At 38.2% G+C, this 26,570-nt stretch overlaps 1 protein-coding gene across 1 annotated transcript in view; it reads left to right on the plus strand.

Moving 5' to 3' along the window:
* Positions 1-14,361: 14,361 nt before the first annotated feature.
* Positions 14,362-26,570, plus strand: part of BUB1 (BUB1 mitotic checkpoint serine/threonine kinase) — a 57,880-nt gene continuing 45,671 nt past the window's right edge. The window contains exons 1-5 of the mRNA XM_044663449.1: positions 14,362-14,387; positions 20,280-20,339; positions 20,417-20,555; positions 23,624-23,820; positions 26,085-26,128. Coding sequence (XP_044519384.1) covers positions 14,362-14,387; positions 20,280-20,339; positions 20,417-20,555; positions 23,624-23,820; positions 26,085-26,128 — 466 coding nt within the window. The remainder of the gene's footprint in view (positions 14,388-20,279; positions 20,340-20,416; positions 20,556-23,623; positions 23,821-26,084; positions 26,129-26,570) is intronic.

Genomic DNA, 26,570 nt, shown 5'->3' on the forward strand with positions numbered 1-26,570 from the left:
GAGTTTCCATGGGTAGGCTAGTGACCAGTATAACTGTCAACTGTCATTTTAACAACTAGTGTGTTTCAACTAACCCCACAACCCTTGTGCAGGTCCTTAGTTAACCTGTGTCACTCCTGTCACTTGTGGGTATGTGGGTATTTCCTAGTTGTGAATATCACCCCATTAAGGCAATTACCTACTTCAGGGCATTGTAGACTCTTTTAAAAGAATATGGATGGCCTCTGGTATAACTACCATAGCCTCTAAAGTGTGTGAGCCTGCCCCACCTGCCAAGCATATAACGAACATGCCTTTCATGACAAAATATTTATTGGGCGCCCTTTGGCTTACATACCTTTTGAGCATCTACAAATTGACTTTATCACTATGCCAAAGGCTGGACATTATAAATTTTGTCTAGTCATAATATATCAGCTGACCAGATGGCTAGAAGCATTTCCTAGCTCCTGAGCCACAACAGCTTTTGTTGCCAAGATGCTCCTAAAAGAGATTATTCCTCATTTTGGCCTGCCAGCACATATTGATTCAGACAGGGGAACTCGTTGCATTGATTCAGTTCTGTCCCAAATTTTTTAGTGTTTGGGAATCACTCCCAAATTCCATGTATCATATCATCCCCAAAGCTCAGGCTAAGTTGAAAGAATGAATAGAGATCTTAAGACTATGATTGGAAAATTGTGCACTGAGATTCATTTAAAATGGCCTGAAATTCTCCCTCTGGTCCTATTTTATCTTTGAAGCAGGCCCAGGGGAGATATATACATCTCACCATTTGAGATGCTTTTTGGACATCCTCCCATATAGGCTAAGCCTTTTTCTCCTGCATACACATCGCTACTGGGGCATGGGGAGGGGAAGGGAGGGTAGGGAACACTTCTATTGCTTCCTATATATACAAAGTGCATATCAAATTGTGAGAAGTCCATGAATTTGGAGCTGCAGTACAAGCAGGACCTATAGATTTTTCACTTCATGATTTAAATTCAGGAGACAAGGTGTACATAAATTACTTCCAGCACACTGGAACAACTCAGCCTGCCTAGGAAGGTCCATATCAAGTATTGTTAACCACTCCAGCAACTATCAAAATTGGAGGAAAGGACTCTTAGTTCTGTTGCTCACATGTAAAGAGAGTACCTTCTATCAACACTGATTGACTGTATTCTGTCATATGTATTAGAGAGAAAAGTCCATAGACAAGTGGACACTGTTTTGACTGACATTAAATTATTGAATTTTTTATTATTGTTTTTCTTTTTATTTGTAATAAGGATAATTGATTTTTTTCTTTATTATTTCTTTTACATGAAGTACATTTAATCAATATTAATGTTTTGAATTTCGAAGGATCAATTTACAATATCTATTAGCTCTAATATTGATACATACCCCAAAGTCTTAGACTGATTAATATTGTGGAACTATGATTAATAATTGTATCTAATTCCAGGAGAAGGGATAACAAAAGATCCATTGTATAGTGCAAGGAAGCACAAGGTCAAGGAGACCAACAATCCTGGTGGGATTAATGAGATCTGTGCCAAGACAGAGGACTTTTTTGAGGTTTGAGGTAACGGCTATTTGACATACATCAGACGCAGGTCTTTCCCGTGCCACATTCTGACAAATACCTTAGTTTGGCTGCCATTTTGGCTCCCCTATTGCTGAGAATGAAGGTTAACTCAGACCAGGGAAACACATTTCCCTTTTACATCAAAATCTGGTCCCTTTTTTTTCTCTTATAGTATGGCAACTTGTATAGTACTGGCTGCCAATGGGTAAGTGCTATATTACTGCATTTGTCTTACAGATTTGTGGGACAGAAATCATTTTAATTGGGCCCTAATACAAGGACCTGTTATGGATTTATTCTTTTTCACTCAGAAATTTTTATATGCCTAGATTTTGATATTTTGATTTTGATTTTGATTTTTTTCTCCCAAAATTTAATTTTTTCTTCTATTTGTTTTTCTTTATGTTTTTGGTTTTTCTTTTGACACTTGATTCATATACCCCATAACTCAACCATGTACCCTGAGTTAATCCAGGTGTTGGTCAATACCCTCCTCATAGGAGATTGTATAATTTTTGTAAAATCTAAGATTTAAAATTTTTTGAGAGAAATTTCAGGAAAATAAGCTCACTAACTCCTTCAATCAAGAAAGTGAACTGTTTGGGAAAAGTGCCATAAAGAAACCTACACTGCATCAGAAGATCCAGAACAAACCTTGGAATGTAATTGATTAAACTGAAAGGTGTTGAACATATTTATTATGAATGTAAACTCTTATAGGAAAGGGGATTGCACCCAAATGGTTTTTTGTCAATGCACCTAGCAAACATTGGTTTTGCTTTCTCTCTTCTACTTCCTTATCTCCAACTAGTGTAGTTTCCTCTTAGAAAGTGCAATATTGTATGCACCTTTAGCTAGAAGATCTTTAGAGGTATAAGCTAGTTATGTTAAATGATTTCTTGGGGAGACTAGTAAGAGTAAGTTCACACCTCTAAAGATCACTGCACCCCCTCTTTGGGCAGTGCTAGGCAAATTGAAAGACTGTGATTGGTTCCCATAAAGTGGGGGAGCAACAAGAAGTGATGTCGAGAAAACAGCTTTAAAAAGGCCAGTTGGAGGATTCAGTCATTCACTCTGCATCAGTGAGCTGGACTGGAGGAGGAGACTCTTTCCCTGGATTCTGCATTGGCTTGCTGGGTCAGTAACTGAGATTCCTGCCTTGGCTTTGGAAGAGGTTGCTTTGGTGGAACTGTGACTGAAGACACCACTGGGACCTCAAGCTGAAGATTACTGAGCCCTACCAGGGCTGAGCCGAACACCAAAGCAGCAGTTAGGGTGATAAGCTAGACAATTCTCTACCTTCTTCTTACATTTTTTCCATTTTCACTCTTTCCACCTGTTTGTAAATAAAGTTGCTAAAGGTCATTTTGACTTAAGCTATTATATTTTTAAATTGGTGACCACAATGTTACTTTAGAATTCTCATATTTAGCATAAAACTTAAATTTAAATTTTTACTTTATATTGGTTCTTGTTTAACTAAGCATCCTATCTCTTATAATTCTCCTCAGTTGGTATTTCCTTCAAAGACAAAGAGGTGACAGGGACCAGCATGTTCCTTTGAATTAATGGCTTGGGATCCAGGAAAGGGTATTAACGCAAATTGGACTCTGGAGGAAAGGTATCAGAACTTATTTACTTTGCTCTTTGATCCCTGGTGTATGGGACCCCACTAGGATAAGATTAAGGAAAGGACTGACCACAGTGTAGGTTCAGATCTAGTAATCAGAGAATATCAGGCCCAATTAGTAACTAGATCTGGAACGGGAAGGGGAGTTGTGGGGGGGAAGTGCTTTACCATTCTAATATCCATTCTAGGAGGGCTAGAATCTGTATATTGGAAACTACTCACACAGATTGGACTTCAGAGTTTGAAGGGTGAACTATCTTTTGGAAACAAAACCCAGAAACACATCCTACCCTCCAGTTTGGGCTATTCCAGAGGCTATCAATCCTCCCTACCTTCCACAAGATATTGGGGGGGAAATCAGACAAAAAAGGATTTCCAGATTGGGGCTTGGAGGAATAATCCAATGACTATGAGACTCCCATTGGTTGTAGTGCTAGGCACTCTCCTCTATTTTCTCCTCCCAGTCTCAGTATTGACATTGCCAATCCCTTGGTTGTCCCAGTCACACCCAAGGTGTGAGAATACTTTTATTCAATTGGTGGAGGGTATTACTGTGACTTTCAACCCAACTCGGTGTTGGGATCATGGAGGCCCAATGGCAAAGAGCTCTTGGCCCCGGACTGCAGTTCCACTTACAACCAGGTGGATTCTCAGCCCTAAGGCTGAAATATGCAATGGGACCTCCCCTCTGCAGACAGAGGGGGCAGAGCATGCATGGTCCCTGGTTAAAACAGAGAAGGAGATATATTGTCTTAATCAGCCTAGAGTTCACTTGGGGGAGAGCAGGTGTAATTACACCTACAACCTATTAGACCACAAACAGGTTAGGATAAACTGCATCAGTATCTTTCATTGTATAATGCCTTAAGGTTACGTTTATCTGAGGGAAGCAAGAGGCCATACACCAAAGCTCTGGACACCGTTATAGCTTTTCATATTACTATGGATATAAATGGTAAACCTAAGTGTGAGGCAGTTGGGAACCAAGTGTCCAAAGTAACTCAGATCTAGTACGATGATTATGTATCTGTAGGGGGATAAAGGGACAGAAAGTTTTCAAGCTGGTAAGGAAATAAGGAAATGGTAGTGGAAAATATTAAATGAAACCCAGAAAAATCTACTAAAATATTTTTGGAGTCTGAATAAAGTCACCAAAGTACCAGGGAAAGACTCTCCTGCACATAATTGGATTTTCAGCACCAATGAGGGAATGTGGAAATGTCTGTATGGGGTCAAAAATGAAAGCCAGTTTTGCCATGGATGCCCATTTGGTGGCCTCCCAAATCCATATTTTCCCTTCCTTACTAGAGAACAAGTCTTAAACTGCCTTGAAAGGACACAACTAGATATGTGCCAGGATAGCCTATACACATCTACCTCTTAATTGGACTGGAGTATGTTATGTAGGGTTATTTTGACCTTTGTTCTTTCTCCTACCTGATAGCCAAGTAGTTCCCTTTTATAAAGAATTAGAAAGAAAAAGAAGTAGCATTGATACAGGAGTTGCTAGTATAGGGGTTGCAAATGGCTGAGATGATGAATGGCCCCCTGAAAGGATAATACAGACTTATGGTCCAGTCCTGCTATCTGGACAAAAGAAGGCAGTTGGGGGTATCACACCTCCATATACTCTTGGAGGAGACTTATTAGATTATAAGCAGTACTGGACTAAACTGCTAAAGCTTTGGAGTTAATTATTTTTAAAATAATTTATTTAGAATATTTTCCCCTGGTTACATGATTCATGTTTTTTCCCACCCCTCTTTCCTCCCCTCTACTGGATATGATAAGCAATTCCACTGAGTTATGCATGTATCATTGTTCAAAGCCTATTTACATATTATTCATATTTGCAATAGAAAGATCTTTTAACATCAAAACCCCAATCATATCCCCACTGAACCAAATGATCATTCATATGTTTTTGTGCTGTGTTTCTACTCCCACAGTTCTTTCTCTGGATGTAGATAGCGATCTTTCTCATAGGACCCTCAGAATAGTTCTAGATCATTGCATTGTTACTATTAGAAAGTCCATTACTTTCGATTGTGCCAGAATGTATGAGTCCCTTTGTACAATGTTCTCCTGGTTCTGCTCCTTTCACTCTGCAGCAATTCTTGGAGGCTTTTCCAGTTCATATAGAAATCCTTCGGTTCATTATTCCTTTCAGCACAATAGTATTCCATCATGATTGTATACCACAATTTGTTCAGTCATTCCCCAATCAAGGGACAACCCTTCTTTTTCATTTTTTTTGCCACCACAAAGAGTACAGCTATGAGTATTTTTGTCAATGTATTTTTCCTTATTATCTCTTTGGGCCAGCAATCTTTTAAAGTCCTTTGCACATAATTCCAAATTGCCCTCCAGAATGGCTAGATTAATTCCTGACTCTACCAGGAATGTATTAGTGTCCTAATTTTGCCACATCCCCTCTGGCATTTATGACTTTCCTTTGCTGCCCTATTGGCCAATATGTTAGGTGTGAAGTGGTACCTCAGACTTGCTTTTATTTGCATTTCTCTAATTAGGAGGGATATAGAACACTTTTTCATGTGATTATTGATAGTTTTGACTTCTTCATCTGAGAACTGCCTATTCATATCCCTTGACCATTTGTTGATTGGGGAATGGCTTGATTTTTTTTTTTTGTAAATTTGACTTAATCCCTTTTATATTTGGGAAATTAAACCTGTCAGAGAGTTTTATTATAAAGATTTTTTTTCCCAGTTTGTTACTTTCCTTCTAATTTTGGCTTGGTTTTGTTTGTACAAAACCTTTTTAATTTGATATAATCAAAATCATTCATTTTACATTTTGTGATATTCTCTATCTCTTGCTTGGTGGTTTTTTTAATTAATTAATTTAGTTATTTAGAATATTTTTCCATGGTTACATGATTCATGTTCTTTCCTCCCCTTTTCCCTTCCCCCTCCCTGAGCTGACCAGCAATTTTGGAGTTAATTATTGCAGACCAAATGACCCAGATGAGAGAGGCTATTTATTTACACAGGCTTGCTTTGGATTACTTGTTGGCAGCCAAGGTGGAGAATGTGGTAAATTTAATGTTATAAACTATTGCTTCCATATTGATGACAATGGGAGAGCTATCAGAAACATTACATAAGGCATCAAGAAGGCCTCCCATGCATTAATATAAAAATGGAACTCTTGGTTTGATAGTAGCTGGTTTTCTTGGTTTTGTGGGAGTTTGTGGAAGCAGCTCTAGGGACTTTGTTAATAATTCCTTGCTTAATTTCCTGCTTTATATGATTTATTCAAAGAAAAGTTAAGAATATGCAGTTAATAGTTACTAAATAAGTGATAAGAGAGACAGTTTATGGCCTGAGAAGAGTTTGATCTTTAGGCTCTAAGGGTCAATACTTAAACCTCAACACAGTGTCAGAAGAAATGTATAACAAATTGTGTGAAGGAAATTATTGAGGGGACTTTGATCACAAGGATAGAATGGAAACTCTGGTGCCCCCTATAGTGATCAGGAAAAGCCAGCAATTGAGGTAAGGGATCAGGAGGCAAGAGGCAGGCCTGGGCTGCTCCCTGGGCTGTCAGGCAAAGGAGAAAGGAAACAATTGGCTTACTAGACTTGAAGTGTGAGTGAGTGGGTAGAGAGAAAGTTTGATAAACTGGGGCAATGCAGGATTTCAGCCTCTCTACTTCTTTGTTGGTGCTGAATTGGGGACCCACATGGCTGCCTCAGAACAGCAAGCTAAGTGGAGAAGCTAAAAAAAGTAATCTACCTCCACTCTTTCTCTCTCATCTTCCTTCCCTTCCCATATCTATCAATAAGTCATAATAAAATCATAAAATTTGTGCCCAGTCTCACAATTTTAACCTAACAAAATGGAGTGCAAGAAATCCAATCAGCAAACAGAAAGGGGGGGATTGTGAGGAGTCAGGAATGTTTAAAATGGTGGACTCCTCTCACAAAGATGCAAAATGGAACCAAAGTTGGAAGAAGGCCAGCCATGTCACCTAAGTTTCAATCAAAATTAGTTGAGTTTCGTGTTCTCAACCTAAGCCCCATCTCCCCAAACTCCATTAGCCAAGGCTGACAAGACATAAACTGATAGGCGATCCCCATAAAAAGGCTATAGAATATTCAGATAGATAGATCTGAAACAATCCTTGTTTTGACTGTTTAAAACCCACCTGAATAACTAGGATAATTGCTCTTGTAAATTGTAAATAGCTAGGGTTTGGGCTAAAATGGTAACTCTCAAGTAACCAACCCATGGTGAAGGAGGAGAAAGACCATCTTTGCTAGGGACTAGGATAAAAAAGCCTGTGTGCTCCCTTTCTTTGTACTTGCTGACTGGCTGGAACACTTGTAACACTGGCACCTGAGTACCCATTCTGGAGAGGATGAACGAGAGTTCAAGATTCTTTTGAGTAGACAGTTATTCCTCTCACCTTTAATCTGTTGTTTATATTACTAACATATAGAAGTCAAGGGAGCTAAACTGTGAGCACAAAGCAGTGGCTGTTTACAACAGAAGAGGACAGTATCCCTGAGAAAAATACCAACTTCTCTCCAGTTCTTCAAGTTCATTTCAGGAAGTAGAGAGAAATGTATCTTTTTTGCTATTATTTGTCAATCTCGACTAATCTGCTGTTGTAAAACTGTTCCTTCTAGAAGGAAGAAATACCAAGTCAGTGCTTCAGTTGACAATTAGATGTGGCAAGAAACACCAGAGATGTACCAGAGATGTGGAGCAACAAAACATTGGCCTAAGGAGGTCAGCAAGCTGTAGCATGACTGATGTGCAAAGGGTACAACTGAAGCAGTAGTTGATACATACAGTGAGAAAAGGTGGGGAGGCAGCCCAGTGAACAATTAGCCATTAATTATTCATTAAGATTCATAAGTATGTGTGCCACATACTGTGCTTTGTTGGGACAGAATACAATTTCTGCCCTCAAGAAATTCAATCTAGTGTGGGAAATAACAAGCAAGCAAATATGTGCAGGAAAGCTATATAGAAGAGGATAGGTAAGAAAAAACTTTTTTTTAAAGCAAGGCACTAGAATGAAGAAGGGTTGAGAAAGGTTTCCTGAAGATGAGAATTTAGTTGGGACTTGAAGGAAGTCAGGGAAGCCAGGAGGTAAAGATGAGGAGGAAGAGCATTCTAGGTATGAAAAACAAACAAAGAAAATGTCCAGAGCAGAGATATGGAGTATCTTGTTTGTGGAACAGCCATATATCATTGAACTAAAGGAAGCAACTATCATTGGACTGAAAAGTAGTGGATGAGTACGAGAGATAATGAGATTGGAGAAGTGGAGAGTGGGAGGGGGAGGAAGGTTAGGTTATAAAAGGCTTTAAGTAACAGGATTTTGCACTTTGAACCTAAAAGTGATAGGGAGTGCTGGGTTTTATAGAAGGGTTACATGGTCAGAATTGTGCTTCAGGAAAATTAGTTTGGTGGCTAAATGGAGGACAGATTGGAGTACAGAGAGACATAAGTCAGACAGATTTGCCAGCAGGCTATCACAATAGTCCAAACCTGAGATGATGATGGTCGTGCACTAATGTGGTGACACTATCAGAGGAAAAGGGGTTATTTTCAAGAGATGTTGCAAAGATGAAATCTGAAAGCCTTGGCAGCAGATTGGATGGGGAGGGTAAGAGAGTGAGGAGGCAAAGATTAAACCTAGATTGGATGGTGATGCCCTTGACAAGTAATATGGAAGTCTGGAGGCAGGGAAGTTTTAAGGGGAAAGATAATGAGTTCAGTTTTGTATATGTTGAGTTTAAGATGTCTACTGGACACCCAATTTGAGATTTCAGAAAGTCAGTTGAAAATGTGTTACTAGGGGTATAATGAGCAAAAGATGAAATGACTGAGGAAACAAAGGTTTGTTCTTCTGAGCATATTGGTTTATTAAGCAAAGCATACCAGTTGCCCAACAAATCAGGACCAAGTCCCTTTCTCAGTTTAGGGATGGACTTGGAATACAGGGGAGATAGACTTTTATACATTAAAAATAATGAATGAAATGAAATCAATTAGTTAAAAGGAAACAATATGATATTAGTTGATCTGATTTCTAATTGGATGAAAGATTAGAGACTTAAGTTAGGAGAAGAGTGAACAGGTGCAATTGAATTCAGGAAAATAGGTGTCCTACTCCTCCCGAAGCGTCTATAAACAAAGGAATATGGAAACAATAACTGATTGATCAGTGTGGGTCCAGTTTTCAGATAAGATATATAGGTTGCTTGAGATGGACAATTATGAGAAAATCCTTAAAGTAATTTTAGGATTGACTTAATTTCTGGTCAGCATAATCTAGGTCCTTGGTTAAGGGTCTTTAAACAGCAGGTAGAGATGGTCCAGTTTCCCAGCCACATAGGGCTAGGTTCAAACAATATAATAAGGTTTCTCCCAATACCCACAACTGAATAAAATTTTCACACAGGACAGAAGTTGGAATAGGTAAATAATTAAATAGAAGAGCTCTAGCTCCAGAATTGAGTCACAAGATAGAGTCAGTGTGTTTCACTCACTTCCCACAATTAACTACTTGGTGTACTTCACTTTCTTACAAAGGTTAGCAGAAAGGTTAAAACAGGATAGGTAGATTTGATGATCATCAATATCTAGACAATAATTAAGCCCACGAGTGCTGAAGAAATTATTAAATTAAGTAGTATATAGAGAGAAGAGAGCCCAGGAGAGATGTTGTGCCAAGTGCTAAGGATGCAAAGAAATGCTAAAATGGTACCCTATGGAGCTAGGGGGTTCTCTGAGATGATGAGAAGGTTTGAGAAACTCATAAGGAGTACAAAGGGTAATCCTTAGGTAGTCTTCTGTGAGCTCTTATTAGTTATTTACTTCCTCAAAGGTCCCTATTTGTTCATTAGTAATCTCTTTTAGAGAAGTTCCTCATTGGCCTAAGCTAGTTGCTCTAAACCTGTTCTCTGACACATCCTAATTCAACATTCATCTTATCATTATCAGCTAGAAAATAGTATGGCTTTCCTTATTCTTCTCTATATTATTTCCCTTTTGCAGGTATCCAGAAAAAGTTTTGTATTCCTGGGCAGGGGTAGGCTATGAGCTTCCAGAAGTCTTAGACACAGAAAAAAAGGTGTAGGGGGATACAGAACAAACATTTATTAAGCAACTACTATGTGCCACATAGAGAAGAAAGTATTACATGGATATAAATTTAGTGAGTTATAGTTTAAAATATTCTTTTCTTGTGAGCTGATTTAAAAATCACCTTGTATAAGCTATACTTATTTTATTTCATTTTTATTATTGTGCAAAATACACTTCCATATTGGTCATTGTTGTAAGAATACACTAATACAAAACCAAAACCGCCAAATAAAATCATAAATACACCGATATGAAAGATAGTATGCTTTGATCTGCATCAATCCAACTTGAACACTTCTTTCTCTGGAAATGGATAGCATTCCCCATCATAAGTCCTTCAGAATGATTCCAAATCATTGCATTGCTAAGAGTAGCCAAGTTTTCACAGTTGATCATCATATAATATTGTTTTTATTGTGTACAGTGTTCTCCCAGTTCTGCTTATTTCACTCTGCATCAGTTAATGAAGATTTTCCCATAAGCTATACTTATTTAAGAGAGGAGGAAACTGAACCCTGAAATGTATTTTTCATGTGGCGACATTTCTAAGGCCACACAGCTACTTAGTGGCAAAGACAAATGAAGACTCGGGTCTCTTGAATCTCAGTTTAGGGGTCTTTCCACTATATTTTGTTACCTTATTAACTGCTGAAAGTTTGATAGAACCATTTTGGAGAGGGCATAGAAATGAGAGAACTTGAAATTAGAATAAGAATTCATTTTTGAAAGGTAGCTTATAGCTAAACATTCCTATGTCTGTGACAGAAAAGGCAGAACTCAACCAAAGCAGACTCTTCCGCTTCCCTACATTAAATCTAACTATTTTCATGTAGCTTGTGGCAAAAGCCTAGGGGAGAACAGCAGATAGCAATTCTAGGCTCCAATAAGAACAGTAGCACTAAGGGAACAAAAACGAATAGCAAGAAGAGGTATGTAGTCTTTCCCTGTCCCATTGAATTTATAATCTCTGTCAAACCCTTAATACATTCATGAGGGTGGAGGTGAAGATTCGTGTTAAGTTGAGGAAAGAGAAAGATGAGAATTCAAATCAGTTAAAGTTGAGGTGGTTTTGGGGTATACCAGATTTAAATGACAGAAGCTCCATATTCAAATTTTTATGATTTATTTTTTGTATTTGAATGTCAGGTTGTACCACACAACCAAAAATTGCTTTCTCTGCTTGTGTTTTTTATAAATCATAGGCAACTTTAAAAATTAGAGGAAGGAATGTTGTCAGATTGTTCCTTTACTGGATTACAGGATCATTTAAAAAAAAAAAAAAGGATTATTTTTCTCTTCCCTCTCCCCTTATCTCCTCCCTTGGCAATAGAAATGGGGAAAACTTCACCTAGGGGAACAAAACTTAGGGAATAAAAGAGTTATCTCCATTTTATAGATGAGAGAATGACAAAAAGATTTACTAATAATAACATTCATATAGAATAGGTCAATTCAAAGGAAATGTGATACCTCTAGCTTCTAAACAACTTTTTTGAACTTATTTCCAGGGAATATTCCAAGAAAAGAAGACATCCTAAGCTCCTTGAGGGTAGGGAATTTTTTGTTTTAATTTAACTATGGTGATGAAGAGCAATCTGCTGTAATGAAAAGAATGCTAGACTTGAAAATGAGGACAGCCTTGGGTTTAAATCCTGACCCTTTACCAGCTGTGATATGGACAAATCACAACCTTTTTGAACCTCAGTTTCATTTGTAAATAGGGTTAATACTACCTGTGCTGCCTATAGAGTTGTTAGGAGGCACAAAGGAAAGAGGTAACATATGAAAAGTTCTTTCTATGTTCACCTCTAGAGAAAGAACTGATAAACAAAAACAAGCAAGACTATATATATGTATATATGTGTCAAATGATGCCTTCTCTAGTGCAGGGAGGAGATGGAGAGAGGTAGAACTTTAAAATGTTTGTGTTTTTTTTTTTAAAGAAAAGTCCTTTGTAAAATTAAAAGTGCTGTATGAGTCAGTTATTTACTAAAAGGTAATCGAATATGCTACCTACAGTCCCCAGAAACAATCAACCATCACTAAGAAACTCAGAAACCAAGAATCTTCATACTGCATTTTCTATTGGTATACTGATAGGTTTAAAAAAAAACAAAACCTGGGACAGCTAGGTGGTTCAGTAGCTGGAAAGTCAAACCTGGAGACAGGTGGTCCTGGGTTCAAATTTGGCCTCAGATGTTTCCTAGTATGTGATGGGCAAGTGATTTAATCTCAATTGCCTAGGTCTTGCCACTCTTCTACTTTGGAACCCATATCAATTCTAAAACAGAAGGTAAGAATTTTATTAAAAAAAAAACACAGCACTTTCATTATTATCATTCAGGTCATATTTTTAATAGGCCATGCTACAGCACTAGACAGCAGAGTCTAGATTTTAGGAAGGTAAAGTTGATAAAAGAGTTGATGATCACGAGGTGATGAATGTTTTTGGCCATGGCAATTTATGAAAAATGAGCTAAATCACAGTGGAGAGAGTCCTTATACCAATGAAATCACAAATACTTGAAGTATTATCCTATACTGTTTGGCAGGATTATTGAGTCTATTGTAATCTTCATCCCTGATCCCAAGAATGAAACCTGGGAATGGAGCTCAGAGCTTACCATGGTTACTACCACTCTTAACATAAAAGAACAGATCCTAGAAAAGCCACAAATGTACAACAAATGCTGTATGAGACAAACATACCAATAAATGCTAATAGCTGATATAAATATTAAGTAGTTGACCTAGTGGGTTCTGGATGTTTAACCTTTCCTACTACCTACCCTATACACAGGGTCCTTTTTCACTCAACCTTTCTTATTAGTTGCCCCATCTCCAATCCTTGAGGATTCAATATTCATAATACTATACTATTTCTCATTTATTAATGTATTTTAACATATATTTAGGAATAGACTACAGTTCTTTGCTTTCCCCAGACCCTAGAATTCATACCAGCCTCATTTTGGAATCAGAAGCCTTGGGTTTGAAACCTGGCTTCATTAATTAGCAAGTCTGTGGGCCTCAGTTTTTCCGCTCTTTAAAAAAAAAAGTGGGAGAGGGAAGTAGATAGTGGATAAGCTTTCTTAAGTAGCTTCAAAGCTCAAAATCCTATGATTATTAACTCTATTGTATTTTTTTTACTTATTTCTAGTACCCAACAATCACCACCACAAAATAAAGGGGGGGGGGAGGGTAGCCTTTCCATTTTTTCATTAAACTTTTTTTCATTTTTTCTTTTTTCTTTATATATTTTTAATTTTTAAAAAAAATTTTGACTATTTTCTCCTAGTTACATATTTCATGTTCTTTCCCTCTCCCTTTTCATTAGATTATTAATTTTCCTTTTGCAGTCCTCTAAACTGCAATATTGAGTCAAGATCGTTAATAAGCCGTTCTAGCCTATCTCTTCCCTTTCCCCATCCCTCTTAACTCTGTTGGTTTAGGGCCTTTATATGTCACTTCACTTCTCTTTTAGCCCGTTTCCTCTGGTGTAAAACGAGAGGTCTCTGAAACACGACCACTGCCTCAACGCCCATTCCCTACAGTACACCCCTTCCTCCCCTCCAGAGGAAAGCCAAGGCTCTGGAATCACATCAGAGGACGTGGGCTCAAATCATGAATCTGCCTGGGCCCCTGAGAAATTTTCGTAAACTCTTAAGGCCTCAATTATCTCCTCAGTGAAATTAGGAGACTGGACTAAAATACAATTCCAAGACTTTTCTAACTCTAAACCTCCTAAACAGCGGTTAAGTACTCGGCGAGAGCGGCGCGCAAGCGCAGATGCTAGAGGCCCGATGGGTGGGGACGGGGGCGGAACTGGCCTAGGCTGAGGAGGGAGGAAGGAACCGCTCCCAGAAACTGCGCTTTTGATTGGTTAGGTGGAATTTCAGGCAGCAGCCAATGAGAGCATCGCGCTAGGAACGCTCGGTTAGCTGGCTGCGCCTGCGCGGGAGATTTGAATCCGGTGGCTGGTGGCTTCACTTCTATACATTTTGTGTGTTTGTTCGTGTAGGGAGACCATGGACGACCGAGAACGTGCTTTGCTGTGAGTCCGGTTGGAGGGGGTTGGGAGTGGAGGAGGGGATACTAAAGTGAATCATGAGAAAACGGGTAGATTTACTTCCTAAGATTAAGAATTGGAAGCTTCCGTTTTACAAATGAGGAAACGGAGGCCTAGAGAGGTGAAGCATCTTGCCCAGTTTTGTACAGGTAGCAAATGACATATTCTGGATTCGAACCCAGCTCTCCTGAGTACACTAGGGGCGAAGTTCTCAAGTAGCCTGTCGAGCCCAGGGCACCGCCTTGGGGTTATGGATCGACCTTTTGTTGCTGTCAAAGCCGGAAGCTCCAAATTCGCCAAAAAAAACGAGCATAACTCGGGTGGTGTATCACTTCGAGAAAAAAAAAACAAACACCATAATTTCGCAATTTTTATAGTTTATATAACAAAAATGTATGATTGTAATATATAACTGTATTTAATAAACCAAAATAGGTAAATTAATATAGGTAGAATTGTCATCTATAGTGCACAGTGTGTCTACACTACGGCAAATTTTTCATCCTCAGCATGCGGCCCCATACTTCTCTGTATGCAGACTCATCTGTCTGCGTGTCATTGAAAATAGCCAGCTACTCGTGTGCTGACACCCTTGTTAGAGGTTTACCATCATCGCAATAGGGGTTAAGTGATTTGCCTGGAATCTCACAGCTAGGAAGTAAGTATCTGAGGCTAGATTTGAATCTGTACCCTCCCATCTCCAGACCTGGCTCTCAATCCTCTGAGCCACCTAGCTGCCCCATACCTGTTTTTTTTTTTATATGAAAGTTCCTAAACTGCAGGGACCAGAATTTGCCGACATTGGGCATTGCACATATTAGCTAAATGAAGCCAAAGAAACCAAGAGATGAAGACGCTTTCTAGGGATATGGAACAGCCAGTAAAAATGCCTAGAACCTAGAGATGGAGTGTGCAAAGAATAGAATGGCAAGGAAGCCAGTATCACTAGATTACAGAGTATATATGTGGGGTTTGTAAGTAACCTGGAAAGGTAGTGGGATGAATTATGAAGGGTTTTGAATATCATACAAAGGGTTTTATATTTGATCTTTAAAGTAATAGGATATAATGAAGTTTATTGAGGAGTGGGCTCTGACTGAGTACCAGAAAGACTTGGCCAGGAGTTGCAGAGGTAGTACATAGCAGAGCCACAATTTGAATCTAGCCACTAATTCCATTTTACCACATTCCCCCCACCCCCCAATGCTAGTGCCCTTTCTAAACCACCTTTTTATTCTGAATATACTCATATATGTACAGTTCTGATAGAATGTAAGTTCTTTGAGGGCAGGTCCATATCAACTAGCACAGTAGCTGCCACAGAGCAAGTGCCTAATACTTAAATTGATTGAAGTCTCTCCCTAACTGATACAAGATAATTTTGAGTGGGGCACCAGCAGCTGGGGTATAAGAAAGGTTTCATGGAGAAATGTTGATCTCAAAGGATGGCCACTACATACTACTGTGTTTGAATTTCACTAGGTATGCCATGAATTATTATGGAATTGACACCTGCATACACATGTGCCAGTCTCCTGACTCATGACAAAGAATAAATTGAATATGTACAAGAAAAATGAGAACCATTGGTATGGAAGGTGATGCTTGAGCTGAGTCCTGCAGAAAAGATTCTAAGAGGCAGAGGCAAGAAGGAAGTGCATTCTAGTCATGGGAGACACTGCCAGTGTAAGAACATAGACTGGAAATGAAGTATGGTATGTGAGAAACTTCCAGAAGGCCAGTTTTACTACACTGCAGAGTGCAGGAAAGATAGTAATATGTAAGGAGGCAAGAAAGGTAGGTTAGAAGTCTGTTGTGGAAGCTTCTAAAAGCTAACCAAAGAGTTAGCAATAGGGAGCCACAAGTTTGAGTAGAGAAGTGACTGACAGCTATTTGGAGAATGAACTAGATTAAGATAAGACTTAAAAAAATTTCTTTAGAGGCTAGTGATATAGTCCAAGTAATAGGTATGAGATCTTGATATAGGGTAGTGTCTATAGTATTGAAAAGATAGAAGAGAAATAAAAAATATTGTGGAGGTTGAAGCAACCATGTTTAGCCATTGATATGTGGGGTAAGTGAGAGTGATAATGGAAGTTGAAAACCTGGGTGACTAACAGAAATAGGGAGGTTTGGCCAAAGAATGGGTTTGGAGGATGCATTAATGAATATTGTTTTGGAAATGTCAATTTTTAGATGCCTACATCCAATATGTACTTGGAGATGATAAGCTGGAGCTTAGGAGAGAGACGTAAGATGCATATTTAGACTTGGGAATCATTTGCCCAGAGATGAGAAAAGTCATGAGAACTGATGAAGTCACCAAGTGAGAGTGTGTAGAGAGACTGAGCCTTTAGGTAGATTCACAGTCAGAGGGATATGGTATGCATGATGAACCAATTAAGGAAATTGTTGAGATTGAGTAGTCTGTGTGCTGGTAGAATGGAGAGCAATGCCATAAAAGTTCAGGCAAGATAGAATAGGAAGACAAAACCTGGGACAGCTAGGTGATTCAGTAGCTGGAAAGTCAAACCTGGAGACAGGTGGTCCTGGGTTCTCCAAGATTCCCTCCAGCTCCAAAACTAAAGAAATGTTTATTAAGTACTTCTTTGTAGACAGTATTGTGTGCTAAACTCTGAGATGGGAATACCGAGATGAAGAGGCATAGGCCCTAACCTCAAGAATTTGTACTCTAGTGGTGAAAATGGGAATAGGATGGACCCTGTGCAATGCCCTGAGTTGGCTGGATTCTAGGTCCAAATCTACCATTAACAATCTGATATGTGAGGTCCATTCTCCTTTTATAATATTACATGAATACAAATACCTGTAGAGTAAAGTAGGCTGCCATGAGAGATAATACATAGGATTTAGAGTAGTTGCATCAGTTAAGAAGGGATATCTGAAATGGTTTTACGAAGGGTTTATAGAAATCTGGACTCTCAGAATTGAAGATTTAGACAAGAGATATTGGGATAGGATGTTCCCAAGTGGAAGAAGGGAAGCCACCTGGTCATTATTTTGTTGATTCCTTTTGTTTTTTAACATGAGTTATTTGCCTGTATGAAGGCCCTGTTTTGCCCCTATCTCTCATGCACTATGTGTCACTGAACTGTCCTTTTGTAAACAGCTAAATAAAACCATTCAGAACAGTAATATGACCGTTCAGTCTATAAGGATCCATATCTCTCTGGAGAGAATGGTTGGTCATAAATCTTTTATCCAGAACTAAGAGTTGGATCAATTATTTCATGTTCTGGTTTCTGTCAGTATTCTTTTCGCTTACATTATTATAGTCATTATCTATTTTGTTCTCCTGGTTCTACTTACTCTGCCTCAATTTATACAGGTATTGCCATGTTTACCTCATTAATATGTTTATTAGAGGCAACTAGGTGGTTAATATATAGGGTAAAGAACTTAGTCACACTATTTGCTATGCCATCCTGAGCAGGTCATTAACTTCTGTGCCTCAATTTCCTCATCTTTGAAATGGGGAACATCTACACTGTGGGGTTGTGAGGATCAAATGAGATTATAAATACAAATGACTTAGCAGACCTTAAAGTGCTACATAAATGCTAGCTATTGTTATGACTATCATCTGATTCCTGCTATTTGTTATTTCTTACTACACTATAATTTTCTATTACATTCATATACATAATTTTTTCAGCCATTTCCTAAGCAGGGGACCTCATTTTGTTTCCAGGACTTTCTTACCACAAGAAATACAAGCAGGGTATATATTGAAGGAGGAAAGCTAGGTAGCAGGGTGGATTAAGTGCCAGACCTGGAAGTCAGGAAAATTCATCTTTGTGACTTCAAATCCAGCCTCAGACATTTACTAGCTGTATGACTCTAGACTAGTCACTTAACCTATTTGCTTCAGTTTCCTCATCTGTAAAAGGAGCTAGAGAAGGAAATGGCAAACTATTCTACTCCCTTTGCCAAGAAAACCCTAAATAGGGTCACAAAGAGTCAAACACGATTAAAATAACTGAACACGACAACATATTCAAGAAACATTGAGTAATACAGTTTGCCTAGAATACAAAGGAAGCATAGGAAAGTAGGGAATGAGTTTCAGTTCAAAAAAATATACACTTTAGGGCAGTTAGATGACTCCGTGGACAGAATGCCAGGCCTAGAGACAGGAAGTCTTGGGTTCAAATGTGGCCTCAGACACTTCCTAGCTGGATGATCCTGGGCAAGTCACTTAATCTCCATTATCTAACCTTTACCACTCTTCTAGCTTGAAACCAATTCTTGATAGATTCTAAGACAGAAGAGAGAGGTTTAAAATTTGTATATTATGTGTGTGTGTGTGTGTGTATGTATGTATATATATGTATGTCTGTATGTGTGTATGTTTGTATATATGTGTGTATGTATGTATATATGTGTGTGTGTGTGTGTGTGTGTGTATATATATATATATTCTTCAAAGTTGCTAAAGGCTAAACAACAATTGATCTGAAAAGAAGGCTTGGGGTCTTTGTAGGCTGCGAGACCATCAAGCCACAGCAACCAAAAAAAGAAAGCAAAGGTTCTTAAACTCGGAAGCTGGAAGCATATACTGAACTGGATTCAGAGTCCAGAAAACTCTTGACATTAATATGTTGAGAGTTTGATGATCCATGCCTTAATTCAAGTTTATATTCCAGGAAAAAAACAAAATAATGTCTCTTCTCTACTTCAGTTTCCCCCTCTCTCCCACCAATTCCTAATATATCCTAGCTAGTTTTTCTTTTGATGTAAAAAATATATAAAGCGCATTGTATATATTAACAACATCCATAGGAAACTCCTTTAAAGTTCTTACACACGAAGATGGTATATCAGAGGCACAAAAGCAGAGGCTCTTACTGTGACCCTGAGCCTTACCCTGGGGGGCTAGAGTGGCTGCTGCTGCCCAGGCCCCTGGTGAGGACCAAATGCAAACCCCACATCCAAGGGATCCTGCAAACCAAAGCACCATACAAATGCTCTTGTGCCCAGGACCACTCTTCTTTGTCATGTTCTGATCACGTCTGGATCGCTACTTTTCATTCTGGGCTGGCCATTTTAGAAAGGATATTGAGATCAGATGTCCCAGATGTTGAAGGCTCCCTGGAGTTCTTGCCATAGGAGGGTCTGCTGAAGGAATTGAAGATGTTTAGCTTGAAGAAAAGACTTCTAGGGAAGTAGGCTACCTGACTTCAAGTATTCAAAAAGCTGTCACATGCAAGAAAGATTGACCTCAGACTATAGAACTAAGCAGTGAAGAAAAGTTGCAAAGATAAATTTTGGCCTAATATTAGGGAGAAAGTGCTGACAAAGTTAGCCAGAAGTTAAATGAGCTGCTTTGGGAAGCAGGGGGTACACACACACACACACACACACACACACACGAGATCTAGCCAGAAGTTAAATGAGCTGCTTTGGGAAGCAGGGGGTACACACACACACACACACACACACACACACACGAGATCTATAAGCAAAGACCATTTATTAAATACAATGTAGAGGATTGTTTTTAAGTTACAGTTTGGACAGTGAGGCCTCAGATTCATTCCAGCTCTCAGCTCTGGGATTCTTTTCTACATTTCAGTCAATCTCCCTCCTAACACAGGAAAGAGAAACACTTTTTATTGGCATTCAAGGCCATTTACAGTTTGATTCCAGGATCCCTTCTCACATTCTTTTTTTACCTATAATCTGTTTGAGCCAAACACAACTATACCTTTTCTCATCCTGCCCTGGTTTTATGCCTTTATTTTTCCTTATTATTTCCCCATATTATTGCAGAAAACCAGGACACACTTTTTTGCTTTAACTAACTCATACTAACACCTGGTTTTCATAGTTTTTCCTTTTTTTTTTTTTTTTTAGAATGTTTGAAGCTCATTTACAAAGCTACAGGGGAGATGATCCACTTGATCAGTGGGAAAGGTCAGTATTTGGTTTACTTTTACCTTTTAAAAAAAAACAAACAGACATAAATATTTTTTAAAATACTCTTGTTCCAGATATGTACAGTGGACAGAAGAAAATTTTGCTCAAAATACAGGACATTTATCAACACTCTTAGAACGATTAATCAAGACATTTTTGGATAAGAAGAAGTACCACAATGATCCAAGGTTCATTAATAGCTGTGTAAAATTTGTGAGTATGTTTTTAGAGTATCACTGAAACATCATTATATTTAATCAAAATGCCTAAAACACTAGAACTGCTTATCTTAATAAGAGAACTTTTTATCTTGGTTTTCCATCTTTTCTGTCAATTGTGCATAGCATGTGAAAATATTATACTTACAAAATAAAATCATTAAATCAAAGAAAGACTTATAGGAGAGATGGAAAAGTAGATGGGAAGAGAAACTGCACTGTTAGTGGAGAAAATTTATCTGAATGTAGATATTATTAAGAATATCAGGGTTATAGTGGAATTGCTTATCAGCTCCAAGGGGGAGAGTGAGGAAGATGTGTGAGAAAAATCATGAATCATGTAACCATGGAAAACATTCTAAATTTTAAAAACATTTTAAAAAATTAAAAAAGAATATCAGGGTTAGGGGGAAGCTAGGTGGCTCAGTGGAGTGAGAGCCAGGCCTAGAGATGGGAGGTCCTGAGTTCAAATCTGGCCTCAGACACATCCTTGCTTTGTGACCCTGGACAAGTCACTTGTCTCCCATTGCCTAACCCTTACCTATCTTCTGCCTTAGAACCAATATATACAGTATTGATTCTAAAGTGCAAGGTAGGGGCTTTTTTTTTTTTTTTTAAAGAATATCAGGGCCCTTCAATTGGGGAATGGCTAAACAAATTGTGTTTTCTGTTGGTGATGGAATACTATTGTGCTAAAAGAAATAATGAAGTGGAGGAATTCCATGTGAACTGGAACAACCTCCAGGAATTGATGCAGAGTGAAAAGAGCAGAGCCAGGAGAACCTTATACACAGAGATGGACACACTATGGCACAATCGAATGTTTTTTTGTTTTTGTTTTTAAACCCTTATCTTCCATCTTGGAGTCAATACTGTGTATTGGCTCCAAGGCAGAAGAGTGGTAAGGGTAGGCAATGTGACTTGCCCAGGGTCACACAGCTGGGAAGTGTCTGAAGCCAGATTTGAACCTAGGACCTCCCATCTCTAGGCCTGGCTCTCAATCCACTGAGCTACCCAGTTGCACCCTACTATCGAATGTAATGGACTTCTCTACTAACAGCAATGTAATGATCCAAGACATTTCTGAGGGACTTATGAGAAAGAACACAATCCACATTCAGAGGAAGAACTGTGGAAGCAGAAACACAAAAGGAAAAATAATTGCTTGCTCACATGGTTTCATGGGGATATGATTGGGAATGTAGACTCTAAACCAGGGGTCGGCAACCTTTTTGGCTGTGAGAGTCATAAACGCCACATATTTTAAAATGTAATTTCGTGAGAGCCGTACAGTGCTCACAGTGCGCACTCCTGTAACAGCGCCTGAAAAAAAAAATGACTTTATGGCTCCTGCAGAAAGAGCCATACGTTGCCAACCCCTGCTCTAAACGATCACCCTAGTGCAAATATTAATAATATGGAAATAGGTCTTGATCAATGACACGTGTAAAAACTCAGTGGAATTGCATGTTGGCTATGGGAAGGAGGTAAGAGGAGGGGAGTGAAAGAACATGAATCATGTAACCATGGGAAAATTTTCTTAATAAAAAATAAAATTATAGAATATCAGGGTTAGCTAAATATCTATGTCTAAGGTTAGGAAAAATTAGGGGTTAATTAGAAGGTGAGGAAAAACCAAAATCTCTACAAATGGTTTAGATCAGAGCACTGAGTACCTAAGATCAGAGGAAGATGCAAAGGACTTAGTAAATTTTTTGATTGTGATATATCAGGACAACTAAAATTAAATCAGTGGATAAAAGGCCTGTCTAAAAAGTCAAAAGGAAACAATTTGAACTTTTTAATTTAGAGTGGCAAAGACTAATCAGAGACATGATCAAAATTTTGGCATTATTTTGCAATTCATTGAGGGGATTGTACATTTGTGTTCTTGTTTTTGTTCTTAACCAGTCCCAAAACATTGGGACTGGGCAAGAGACTTTTTTTCTTTTTCTTTTTTTAAAATTTAGGATATTTTTCCATGGTTACATGATTTATGATTTTTCCCACCCTTCTTTCCTGCCCCCTCCCATAGATAACAAGAATTCCACTGGATTTTACATGTATCATTGTTCAAAGCCTACTTCCATGTTATTCATATTTGCAGTAGAGTGATCTTTTAACATCATAACCCCAGTAATATCCCCATGGAACCACATGGTTGATCACATGTTTTTCTTCTGTGTTTCTGCTCCCACAGTTCTTTCTCTGGATGAGGATAGCGTTCTTTCTCACAAATTCCTCTGGATTGTCTTGGATTATTGCATTGCTGCTAGTAGAAAAGTCCATTGCATTCAATTGTGCCACAGTCTATCAGTCTCTGTGTACAATGTTCTTCTGTTTCTGTTCCTTTCACTCTGCATCAATTCCTGGAGGTCGTTCCAGTTCACATAGAAATCCTCTAGTTCATCATTCCTTTCAGCACAATAATATTCCACCACCATCAGATACTACAATTCGTTCAGCCATTCCCCAGTTAATGGACACCCCCTTGTTTTCCAATTTTTCGCCACTACAAAGAGTGTGACTATAAATATTTTTGTATATGCATTTTCCCATATTATCACTTTGGAGTACAAACCCAAAAGTGGTATGTTTGGATCAAAGGGCAGGCATTCTTTTAAAACCCTTTGGGCATAGTTCCATATTGCCTTCCAGAATGGTTGGACCAATTCACAACTCCACCAGCAATGCATTAGTGTTCCAATTTGGGCAAGAGAGTTTTGAAATTTGACAGAGGAAATTTTAGGACAATTAAAATATTACTTCACATAATAGGTAATTAACTCATGAGAATCATCTTAAAGACAAGAAGAAATATAAACTAAAGACAATTCAGATTTATGGATTAAATGATCAGAAGTGGCAACTGAGGAAATCAGAATTATATTTAATTGGTATAGTTGACATTAGAAGTTAACTGTGCCCTTCTGTGACATAACACTTAAGATTCCTGGCAATAATATTAAGTGGAATGGGACCTTGGGTTTAATTTGGCATAGTAGTTTCAGCGTTACTATGAAACATCTGAAGGTAGGTTATGTTTTCTTTTGCTTTCTCTAGGCTGAATTTAACAGCGAACCTTGTCAATTTTATGAATATATACACAGTCAAGGGATTGGTATCAAGTCATCAACTCTGTATTTAGCTTGGGCTCAGTACCTTGAAGTCCAAGGAGATCTACAACGTGCTAATGCTGTTTTTCTTGAAGGAATTCAAAACCAGGCAGAACCTACAGAAATATTGCATCAACAGTACAGGTAACTTATTATATTTATGAATATGCTTTGGTTATGTACTCTCTTTTGCAGCACTATTCTCCACATTATTCAACAAAGTACTCATTCCTGGCAAATAAATATTGCCTAAACATCTCAAACTTAGCTATTGCTTATAAGTTGGATTTACCTTCTCTGTTAGCTATGGCTAAAAAGTACAAAGTGAACTGTTTGAGTAATTCTCAAGGGCAGAATTTTAAAGGCACTCAGTCACTTTTAACAAATTATTCCCCAGAAAAATGAAGTGGGTTGGGGAAGTGACCGAGGTTACAACAGCCCTTTTAAGTACTTTTTCATATACCTAAGAATTTTGAAAATAGTTTATGCATGTATCAAGGGTATACTTGACCAAAGCATGAGAAAGGAACATTTGCAGACAATTCTGCAGCAGACACTTTAATGGTCCCACAACTGACTTAGTTTTAGAAGTTACAACATTTTGCTCTGCTTATCATTGATTACAAAAAAATATTTAACTTGATATAACAAGACACATTCTTAAATGTTCCTCAACAGTATCTCACTAACATGTGCCACAGTTATATAAAATTCCTTTTTTGATGCAACATTAAGTGAAACCCCTAATAAGGTAATCCACTTGTTAAAGGTCACGGGCATGCTCTAAGCAAAATCTGAATAGGCGTTCCCTTTAAGCAATTATATAATAAATAAGTGTATTGTGTGTGTGTGTGTGTGTGTGTGTGTGTGTGTGTGTGTGTGTTTAGTATATAACAGTGATGGTGAACCTTTTAGAGTTGGAGTGCTGGGCCCTGCCCCCACTCCCACTTACCCACCAAGGGAGGGAGGAAGCACTCCCATTGGGCTACTAGGCAGAATGGCAGGGAGGCATGGTGGAGAGGGAGAGGGGAGCAGCTCCACCCAAGGCCCTCTGTCTTTCTACTAATGAACTGGGGTGGGGAGGGGAGGGAAGCTATGTGCCCCCAGAGAGTGCTCTGCATGCCATCTTTGGCACCCATGCCTTAGGTTTGCCATCACTGGTATATAAGATACTCATCTATGGATGAAATGTTGATTACCTTGAACATAAGGGCTTCTTATGTGAGACCTAGTCTTTTCAAAAAAAATCTATTTAACCTTTCTCATTGGAAAAGCCAAGGTATTTGCCAAGATTTTGACCTAAAGTTAAATAGATAGCTTGATTAGTGCCTACCTTAAATAAGCACTAAAGATGACATTAAAGTGGATCTGAATTGAGTAGGAGGAGAGAAGTATTCACAAATTTGAAGTATAGAACATTTCAGTGATCCCCTACATTGCATATTACTGCAGATATTTATTTATTTTAACCCTTATCTTCTATCTTAGAATCACATCAGTTACAAGGCAGAAGAGCATTAAGGGCTGGGCAATTGGCATTAAGTGACTTGACCAAAATCACACGGCTAGGATGTGTCTGAGGCCAGATTTAAATCCAGGGCCTCCTGTCTCCAGGCCTGGCTCTGTATCCATTGAGCCACCCCGCTATCCCCACTCCCTCACTAATCTTTCATCCATCTGCAATACTGAATTACTTGATACAGTCACTTGTAGCCAGTGTTCTTGGGGTAATTCTACATGGCTATAAGTGACTGTATCAAATAATTCAATATTGTAGAGGGATGAAAGATTAGTGAGGGACATAAGTAACCTGTAGCAGATTGCCAATAATAACTTGTTTGCAAAAAGTGAGCTCTCTTTCCATTCTAAATCTATGGTCATATAAGTGACCAAAAAAAAAAAAAAAAAAAAAGAAGAAGAAAAAGAAGAAGCTGTTAAGGGCATATGTGATCAGAAAAAAATGATTTGTTGTATAACAAGTATGAGGAGGTATAAAAGATATAGGAACTGCTCAGAGGCTGAACAACCAACTAAGACATATTAAAACAATGAGAGGAAGACCTGTAGCACTTAAGATAGATCATTTATAGATAATTTTATATGAAGTCATGGACAAGACTTGCATAGTATAAATTATAGAGGGGTTACCATCTTTGTTAGGGTAAAGAGTACTCTTGGCAATAAGACCCATCAATGGAGCCATTAATCTATATGATATAATGAACATTTATTAAGTTTGTTTATTCCAAAGCAATGCTTTCATTCCATATTGATTCATGTGAAATTATTAGTGTCTAATAGGTTATCTTGTTTCATTTCATTTTCCTTTTCCTTTCAATGTATGTTCAAAAGTAACATTTGCTTTTGGTTGTATTTTTTTCTTAACTCTTGCCCTCTTTTTTATTTAGTTTATTCCAGAACCGACTTACTGGAACACATTTACCAGCTCAAGGTAAAATTACATTTCCAAAGTTGAAGTTGCTACTAATTTAGGCAAAAATAGGCTTTAATTTGTCTTCTTCTGAATTATTTTTTTTCAACACCTCAAGCATTTATTAAATACCTAGAATGCTCTACTAGATGATTTAGGATCCTCCAAGGAGAATATAGGTTCTTTCCCTGTAGATAGAATTCTTTAAGAACAAGGAATATGTTTGGCATAGTCAGCCTCTGAAACTATGAACAGCTTTGGTTGCAAAATTACTCAGTTGTGTATTAAATTTGATCTATGGTAGTTTGTAAAAATCTATTGAAAGTATGTCTGAGGTATTTTCCTGAGATCTGGATCTTGGGAGTCAGGTGGGCCAAATACCTAAGTGATTTCCATTACTGGATATAAGGATAGTGCTAAGCAAAATTTTAAAGTTGATGAAATTTCTTTAACATCCTTCTAC

This window comes from Gracilinanus agilis, chromosome 2 (genome assembly GCF_016433145.1).
Source record: "Gracilinanus agilis isolate LMUSP501 chromosome 2, AgileGrace, whole genome shotgun sequence".
NCBI lineage: Eukaryota > Metazoa > Chordata > Mammalia > Didelphimorphia > Didelphidae > Gracilinanus > Gracilinanus agilis.